The sequence below is a fragment of the Solea solea genome, chromosome 2 (genome assembly GCF_958295425.1).
Source record: "Solea solea chromosome 2, fSolSol10.1, whole genome shotgun sequence".
In the NCBI taxonomy this organism is placed as follows: Eukaryota; Metazoa; Chordata; class Actinopteri; order Pleuronectiformes; family Soleidae; genus Solea; species Solea solea.
In genome coordinates this window covers 15,895,379-15,905,049 of record NC_081135.1, presented here as the reverse complement: position 1 = coordinate 15,905,049, position 9,671 = coordinate 15,895,379, and the positions used below count along the sequence as shown (strand labels likewise).

At 40.0% G+C, this 9,671-nt stretch overlaps 1 protein-coding gene across 1 annotated transcript; it reads right to left on the bottom strand.

Moving 5' to 3' along the window:
* Positions 1-600: 600 nt before the first annotated feature.
* On the bottom strand, positions 601-3,327 carry LOC131455295 (uncharacterized). The gene is made up of 11 exons (XM_058622842.1): positions 3,056-3,327; positions 2,802-2,905; positions 2,447-2,716; positions 2,212-2,305; positions 1,979-2,046; positions 1,540-1,770; positions 1,380-1,430; positions 1,158-1,277; positions 981-1,037; positions 855-892; positions 601-646 (listed from the first exon to the last, which is right to left on the bottom strand). Exons 1-11 carry the CDS (start codon positions 3,186-3,188, stop codon positions 601-603), a joined length of 1,212 nt encoding a protein of 403 aa, XP_058478825.1. The 5' UTR covers positions 3,189-3,327.
* Positions 3,328-9,671: the final 6,344 nt, after the last annotated feature.

Genomic DNA, 9,671 nt, shown 5'->3' with positions numbered 1-9,671 from the left:
CCTCTTCACCTGAACTAACAGACCCAGCATCAAACGTTACCGGCAAAGCATCAACATTAGCAGCGACCTTACTTTGGATGAGGTCTGGGGAGCTGTGCAGAGGGGGACAGTCTTCAATGGTCACAGGTGATGGTCCACTCATCACCTCCACAACATCTGCAGCTGCACCCTGCTACAAAAAACACTGAATGTTAGACTCACACATGACTTCACAATAACTTCATCACTATGTTACAACTGCCACAATGTTTGAGCACTATCAACACTAACTAAATTCTTTATAAAATCATAATCTAAATAATGACAAACCTGCTGAGAAGTACGCCTCTTCTTGAAGACAATGCGTCTGCGGGGACGCTCCACAGGGACCTCCTGATGAAAAAAAAACAAATCAATCTTGTTAAACATTGTAACACAGCTGTATTTGTACATTTATAACAGCCTGGACTTATGATAATTCTCAGAGAATCAAATATTGAAAAATACAACATATGCACTTGCACGTAAATATTGACCATCAACTACTTAGCTAAACAGTGACATTTGTTTTCACTTATTTAAAAGCACAATACATTTATATACATTTCACACAATCTGCCCTTACCTCCACAGCCTTAGGAACTCCAGGCCAATCCCCAACCTCCATCTTAGACAAACACAAAAAAAAACACAGCAAACACATTAACTGCATGCTCTTCCACAATTTACTGCCCAACACCAGAAATAAATATAACACACTCAACTGTCTGCTTCCCACAGCTCTTCCAACTTGCAGTATGACACTTAAAATAACAAAGTGTTGCATAATCCATTCAAAAAATTATACAACTTTCACATAATGTGCACTTACTGACACAGCCTTGGGAAGTTCAGGCCACTCCTCCACCTTCACCTTAGAAGAAAACAGGCAAAAAAATAAGTTGCATGTTCTTACATAACTTACTGCCAAGCACCAGGAAAAAAAATACAACTTCTCAAACCTTCTGTTTCCCACATCTCTTCTTTAGAGCAGAAGGGCTCCTAGGACGCTTCACTCCCTAAAAAAAGAATAACAACATGCTTAAAAAGCAACAACTATGGATAATTACAGCAATCTTGACAGATCATTTTTCACAATAGAATCAATGGCTAATAAACACTCTTTGCATGCACATTACCGTTGGTCCCTTGGCAGAAGTACTGGGCTCCTCCCGATCAAGATTGCCTGGACGAACGCTGTCCATCATCTCCAACATTGGTGGGCTGAACCAGACAGGAGTGAGAGGAATGGAACACTCCTTGTGAGACAAAAAAGAAAGAATTTTAGTAACAACATCTGTTGAGAAAAACAGACACAGATCAATCAATAAACATACATTTCAAATGGTGAATTAAAAAACAAAACATACCCTGAGCTGAACCTTCCCTCCCTTAGGGGGCGAGCTGCTCCCCTGTAATGAAAAATATAATTTTATACATGTACATTTTGACCATTTGTACAGTGAATTGCTTGGAAATATTTCTGTTTCTCCTAAAACACAAAGTGTGCAACTCATTTACCGTCCTGCGTGGTTCAACCAGCTTCCAATCCAATGGGTTGTGCAGCGGACGTGGAGAGCGGGCTTCTCCAACCACAACCAACCTCGGAGCCAGACGAGGAGCAGGAGCAGGAACAGCTGGCAACATGCTACGCGACTCCTCCTGTGCAACAGCCATCGCTAGCTCCAGACTGGATTTGTCGCATAGCAATGTCACCAGCGTCCTCATCCCAGATCCATCACTCAGGTGCACCTGCAAAAATATGAGATCAAACTCAAATTAACAGCACTGTCAATACTGTTGCTAATCTGCAAAACAAACTTTGTCAGATCAACTTATTAATAATGATGATAATAATAATAACACATTTCATTTATACAGTGCTTTAACAAACTCTGAAAAAAAAACTAGTATATATGTAAAGGTAAGAAAGGACAATATACAAATCATTTCCACTTACCCCATCCCAACTCCACAGGTCACGCCGGCTGAGAGGAAAGAACTCTGCAATAGAGTAGTACCTCACACCTAAACAAACAAATATAATGTTTGTTTAAATAAAATAAAATCTGTTTGCATCATATTAATTTAAAACATGCTGAATGTGACAGAAAAGATCTTTCTCCATTTGCCATAGAAGCCAATGACACGTGCAACTTGAATCAGACTGAACTAAATATTTTAGGGCAATACCCTTGCGTGCAGCCACACGGTGAAACTCCTGGCGAAAAAGTTCCTGCAGGTCCTGATCCACGTTCCGGCGCGGAGGGAAGTCCAGGACAAACAGCTATAACAACACATAACATTATTTAATAACAAGCAATATAATAATCACAAACATGCATTGAAATAAAAAGAAATTATCTACAGCCTATAAAGCCACATTCATTATGATTGGAGAGACGTGAACATATTTAAATAATCTTGCCTTCGGCCACCGAGACAAGGCACTGGTGAGAAGCTCCTCAAAGTCCACTGCAGCCTTATCCAAAGTCCCCTTAGTCAAGTTGTTGCTGGGTGCAAGAACACAAACAAGATCAGGGGTCCTGGGAAGGACTGCACTCACCATCTCAGTCCTCAGGTCCTTGGCGTCAGCCCCTGGCGTTGACATGAGACCAAAAGAAAGCTGCTTGTGCGAAATCTTCACATGGCCATCAACAATGGCGCGCAGGTGGGAATCACCGACAAAAAGAACAAACTATAACAATAGAAAAGATTTATTTAAGAACATTAATAACTGCGCCTCACATAAATAATTATGTTTGTAAATTCAAAATCAATACCTTCTTGTCAGGTGACTCGGCTGGGATGATCATCTTGTGACTCCTGCCAGTCAGGGGTGAAACTGGCCAGGTGCTCACGCGGTGGCGACGACCAGTACCACGACCTAGTTAAAAAGACAAAACATTAAAATAGAAGAACACATCACCCAAATACATTGTGCACGTACAAAATACATTAAAGACACTGAACATGACCACATGCACTCTCCAAAGAATTAAAGAAAACACTTTATGGAAAACAGGTGAACACATACGTGAGGGACCACGTGTTAGTGGTGGGAAGCAGGTGGTGGGGAGCAGAGGCGCAGATGCCACCACTGCTGCCAGGCGTTCCTCCATCCTCTTCTTGGCCGCGATGGAACGGTTGTGCTTCTTCAGGCGAGGCATCTTCAACTAACTTATAGAAATACAAAAACTCACACAGAAACAGTAAAATATACACCAGAAAACAGTTGTATTAAATGAACACAATAATTTAAACCAATTCCTGTTCCTCTGTAACTTTGTGACGTCCCTGGAAATTCAATCCCCTGTAAAAAAAAACAAAAAACACATACAATTGTAAAATGCACAATTACAACAACACTCCCTTTACTCCCTTTTGTGAGATTCCCATACAAGCACTCAAACACACAGTTACAGAATGTTACACTTCCAGCATGTTGTTATTGTTCCTCATAATATGATCATAACTGTTTTGGATTACTATATCGACTGTACTTTAATAATAATTTATGGTTATAAAGCTTAGTATAAATATAGGACTAAATAACAATTACTTTTAGTTGGCTACTGCCTAGGTGCAGTACCCAGAGTGAGTGTTTCCAGGGATTCCAAAATGTTTTTCTCATGCTGTAATAAGCCACTGTGTGTTTCAGAACGTTATGTGACTTGATTATCATTCGCTAGGTAACTCAGTATTGCTGTTTTAAAAAGCAAATGTTACACATATCCAAACCTGTATTCAATCAGAAGCTCGTATTATAAGCTGTAAGGGGAGCAATATGAATAACAAACCAGCCTGATGTGCAGGTCAATTGCTAAGCTGTTAAGGGCCTTAAGCATAATTGGTCAAGGTAAAGGGAACAATGACAAAGCTGATGTGCTTTAATAATGTGCGAATGACGCATTGAATGTGATGCTAATAATTTGGTAACTCCCTGAACACATCATCCTCATTCAGTTCAACAAGCGGAACCTATCTCTACACACACCATTTGAAAGTAGACAAGCTTTGTCTACTTTTGCGGCAATTCCCAACACTTACCCGACACCCCCCCCCAAACACAGTCAATACAGTTTTGCGAAATTCTCACACATACAATCAAACAACCACAGTCCCACACTGTTTCACCTTGTACACGTTCTTATTGTTCCTAATAATATGATCATGAATCTGCTGGTTTACTGTACCAACTGTAGTTACTAATTTACAGCCATAATATACTATTTTTAATAAACTTAGTATAAATTTAGGACTAAACAACAGTTACAGCCAGAGTGAGTGTTTTCACACATACTAGTGGTATACAGTAATATGTTGTTTTGATTTCTGGTCGTTGTTTTCACCCTGATCCACAAACACCACAGCACTGGCAGAACTTCATGTTTCCAGGACAACTAACCCAGAAAAAACGCACGTGACATCATGATTACATGACCACCGATTGTCAAAATAAGTTTCAGACGTAATGCTACGCCTTAAAAACAGATTGTCACCCACGAGATCCTCGCTCGTGGGCTATAGAAAAGTCTACAGCTGTGGAATGGAATAACTAGTTCTTTTGGTGCGTGACTGTGGTGGACTCAAATGAAACTTGGGCATGATGGGTAACATCACTGCCCCTGCCCAAGGGCTATGCTCTATGCAGAGCATAAAATACATCCATGAGACACCGCAAAAATATTGTTCAAACATAAAAACTGAAACAAAAACCAACAAAAACACACATTCCACAAACTGTATTTGTGATACAAATAATGAGACATATTTAAATTACTCCCATCTGCTTTGAACCGTGTATAAAGACAAACTGCATCTAACATGTTAACCATTTCTAAAGCCATGCTAGATGCAAACAAAGACAAGGTCACCAGAAAGCAAAAACAGTGGTAACATTCTTTTAAATTAATCTGTTCATTGGCATCGTTCTCTCTGGCCATGTAAACAAAGAGCTATGTGAACTGATATGCCAACAGCACTTACCTAAAATTATCCGCTGGTTCTGCTGATGAAGTCCAGTACACACAAAGAAGAAAGACCTTTTAACCGTTGAAGAGACTTTGAAAAAGATGAAATTCGCTCAAGTGCAGTCCACTGAAAGCCAAGGCCAAGTAGAACCACGTGCTGTGTAGAAACTACACAACTGAATGGCACTGTCCTAACAGAGCTGAGTTTTACCAGACAGACGTGGTAATAGACCAATCACAGACAAGTTAGGGGAAAAGAGGCGTGGTTTAAAATGCACCAATAAAAAAATGGTTATAAGAATTGAACACAAGTGTAAGTCATTTCCAGTCTATAGCATTTATTGTCATGACTTTTTTTCCTCCAAATGTGAAAATAAGAAAATCATTTTCCAATTCCTTTACTTTAGCATGGTTTTCATTTGTGACCGGCCAAAACAAAACCAGCAACTACTTGATGATCAGACTCCTATGGTTATCTATAAAACAAAACAAACTATACTCATTCTCACTTCATTGCTTAATATTTGTATATTGTTTCCATTTCCAGATTGTCTACTTGATTATTGTATTATTTTATTTAATATTTTATTTCATTCCATCTCATTGCCTATTTACCTGTTTATTTATATCCTTATCTTATGCCTTGTTCCCACTGCTGTATAACTATTTTTCTTTGCATGGAGCATTTAGACGACAAAAAAAATTCACCCAAGGAAAATAAAGTGTTCTGATTATGATTGGCCCACAAAAAGTTGGGGTTTTTTCATGCTGGACACTGTATTTAATAGTCCACTGTGCGTTTCGAAACGTTATGGCTAAATTATTATTAGCAAGCTCAGTATTGTTGTTTAAAAACAATGTTACACACATTGAAACTTGTGTTCAGTCAGAACACTGCATTACAACCTGTAACAGGAGCATGTGAGCATCCGCTGTTCATATGAATAACAAACCAACCTGATGTGCAGGGCGGCTCACAGGTAAAGGGAACAATGGCAAAGCTGATGTGCTTGAATAATGTGTGAAAAACACAGCTTTGTATAAAGCATTGACTGTGATGCTAATGATTCAGAAACTCTCTGAACACATCATCCTCAATCAGCTCATTCAACAACAGACTGAACCACCACACCAACAATGACACACTTTAATGTATTTTTTATGATATTAGAAATGTGTATCTATATTTTATCCTTCTAACTATGATTATACTACATTTCTTGTTTCCCATTTTTATGAAAAATATACTCATGTTTTATTTCACTTTAGTTTTTTCTCTGAAAATACTCTGGGGTCTCTTCATAGAACCATTGGGATCCCAAGACCGTCAGGACGAACAAGGTTAGGTGAAGGGTGCCAATGGTGAGGGGTTAAGATTGTGTGTTGTAGGCGTTGGTGGCAGATATTGACGCCTTCAGAACAAAGGTAGGGGGATGACATCTTTGAAATAGTCAAATGTAACTCGCGTAGCGACGTGGACGCACGGGGACTTGCGAGCCGTCAAGCTCGAACCCGTCAATTACCGCTTGCGGTACTAGTTAGGGTTCGAGCAACTTGGTTGCAAGAACCCTATTGTAATCGCTAGAATTATTCTTATTCTTATTATTCCTCCAAATGAATCGCGTTTTTGAGGCCTTTCCCATGCCCCAAAACTCACCAAATTTTGCAACCCCATCAGACCTGGTGTAAAATTACGTATATTAGTGTTTCGGGGAATGTGCGTAAAAAAATGAAAGAGGGCGGGGCTAAAAACTGACGCAAAAAACTTCTATTAGGTCATCTGCTCTCGGGTTTACCGTACATGAATGAAACTTGGCACACATGTTCATGAGGTGGGGACGGTCAAAAAAGTCGATGACGACTTCCCTGTGAATCCTACAGGAAGGCCGCCATCTTGGATTGCACGCCAAAACAGAGGCGATTTTGGCCATTACGCACCATCGGTATTTGAACGAACTTGTCCCAGAGCTTACATGGGATCACCTTCAAACTTGGTGAGGTCACTGTGGACAAGTTGAGGAGCTTAAGTCATTGAAAGGTTTCTAATAAGTATCATGGTTTTCAAGATAGGGGGCGCCAAATTTGGAGTAAATTACCAATTTCTCGCAACGCACAACAAAACTCTTATAACTTTGCGATGGAAGGTCCGAGCTTAACCAAACTTGTGGCGATCGATGATGGGCCCTTGTTGAAGGTGCCATGCAAAAACTGTCAAGTTTGTAAACATCGCCTCCTGGTGGTGGCAGAACATCTAAAAAAAAAAGTTACTTTTACAATTTCGGGAATAACTTTTACAGAAATTATTGTATCAAACTCAAAATTGGTTAAAGGACTCTAAACACAAGGTAGACTATGCGTGCTCAATATGATGGCGTATCGTTACATGATGTTGCCATGGTAATGATGCAAAGTCGGATTTTTGCGTCAAAAAAACACACTGCTACAACTTTGCGAATCCTAGTCCAATCTGAACCAAACTTGCTAGGATTGATGATAGTCCGGCCCAGAAGACGTCTATATGAAAATATTCACTTTCAAAAACAGCACCCCCTGGTGACGGAGACAATATGACCTCTGGTATTTGAATGAATTAATCCTAGAGTTCTAGTGCGATCACCTTTAAACTTGGTCAGGTCACTGTGAACCAGTTGAGGAGCTTAAGTTATCAAAAGTTTTTTAAAATGTCTCATGGTGTACGAGATAGGGGGCGCCAAAGTGGGTGTAAATTCCTATTTTTCACAACAAAAAGCAAAACTCTTATAACTTTGCGATGGAAGATCCAATCCCAACCAAACTTCCTATGATTGATAATGGGTAGTTGCTGAAGGCGACTATATTGCCGAAAACAATACATTTTGAAAACAGCGCCTCCTGGTGGTGGTAGAAAATACAAAAAAAAAAAAACTGTTACAACTTTGCCAATCCTGGTCCAATCTGAACCAAACTTGCTAGGATTGTTGATAGTCTGGCCCTGAACAAACCTATGTGAAAATATTTCAAGTCAAAATCAGCGCCCCCTGGTGAAAGTGGACGGGCCAAAAACCTGCTCCACCCCCTAAAACTTGTGGTCCTGAGGAGCACGTTTAATGTACATGCACGAAACTTGGTACACGTGTTCCTTAGGTCGGGCCGGTCAAAAAAGTCAGCGTAGCCTATGCTCTAAAACTAACAGGAAAGCCGCCATCTTGGATTGAAAGTAAATGCTTTGCTGATTTTGGCCATTTCACACCAATGATATTTGAACAGATTTGTCCTAGATCTTTCATGGGATCACCTTCAAACTTGGTGAGGTCACTTTGGACAAGTTGAGGATCCAAAGGTATCAAAATCTTTTAAATAGGTAATATGGCGTAAGAGTAAGGGGCCGGCAAAGTTGGTGAAAATTTTAATGTTTCGCCACAGGCAACAAAACTCTTATAACTTTGCGATAGAATGTCACATCCCAACCAAATTACCTAGGGTTGATGATGGACCATTGCTGAAGAAGTGTGTGAAAAAAACGTAAATTTTGAGCACAGTGCCTCCTTGTGGTAACAGAAAATCCAAAAAATTAACATTTCGGTAATAACTTTTACAGAGTTAATCGTATCAAACTCAAAAATTGGGTAAACATTCAAAACACATTGTCTATGATGCATGCTTTATATGATAACAAATCGTTCAACGGTGTTGCCACAACAACACTGCAAAGTCAGATATTTGTGACAAAAAACAAACTGCTACAACTTTACGAATCCAAGTCCGATCTGAACCAAACTTGCTTGAATTGATGATAGTCTGGCCCTGAAGACGCCTATATGAAAATATTCACTTTCAAAAACAGCGCCCCCTGGTGACAATAGACACTATGACACCTGATATTTGAATGAACAAATCCTAGAGTTTTTATGCGATCACCTTGAAAATTGGTGTGGTCACTGTGAACAAGTTGCCGAGCATAAGTTCCTGAAAGCTTTTTAAAATGTCGCTCGGTGTACGAGATAGGGGGCGCCAAAGTTGGCGTTCATTCATATTTCTCACAACAAAAGGCAAAACTCTTACAACCCGTAAAACTTGTCCTCCTGAGGAGCACGTTGAATGTACATGCATGAAACTTGGTACTCACGCGTTCCTTAGGTCCAGACGGTCAAAAAAGTCAGCGTAGCCGAAGCTCTAAAGCGAACAGGAAAGCCGCCATCTTGGATTGAAAGTACATTTTTGGGAGATTTTGGCCATTTCGCACCAATGGTATGTGAACGCACTTGTCATAGAGCTTTAATCGGATCACCTTCAAACTTTGTGAGGTCACTGTGGACAAGTTGAGGATCTAAAGATATTAAAAGTTTTTCAAAATGTCACATGGTTTTCGAGATAGGGGGCGCCAAAGTTGGTGTTCATTCATATTTTTCTCAACAAAAGGCAAAACTCTTATAACCCCAAAAACTTGTCCTCCTGAGGAGCACGTTGAATGTACATGCACTAAACCTGGTACTCACGCGTTCCTTAGGTCGGGACGGTCAAAAAATTCAAAGCAGCCTATGCTCTAAAACTAACAGGAAAGCCGCCATCTTGGATTGAAAGTAAATGTATTGCAGATTTTGGCCATTTCACACCAATGGTATGTGAACGCACTTGTCATAGAGCTTTAATGGGATCACCTTCAAACTTTGTGGGGTCACTGTGGACAAGTTGAGGACCCAA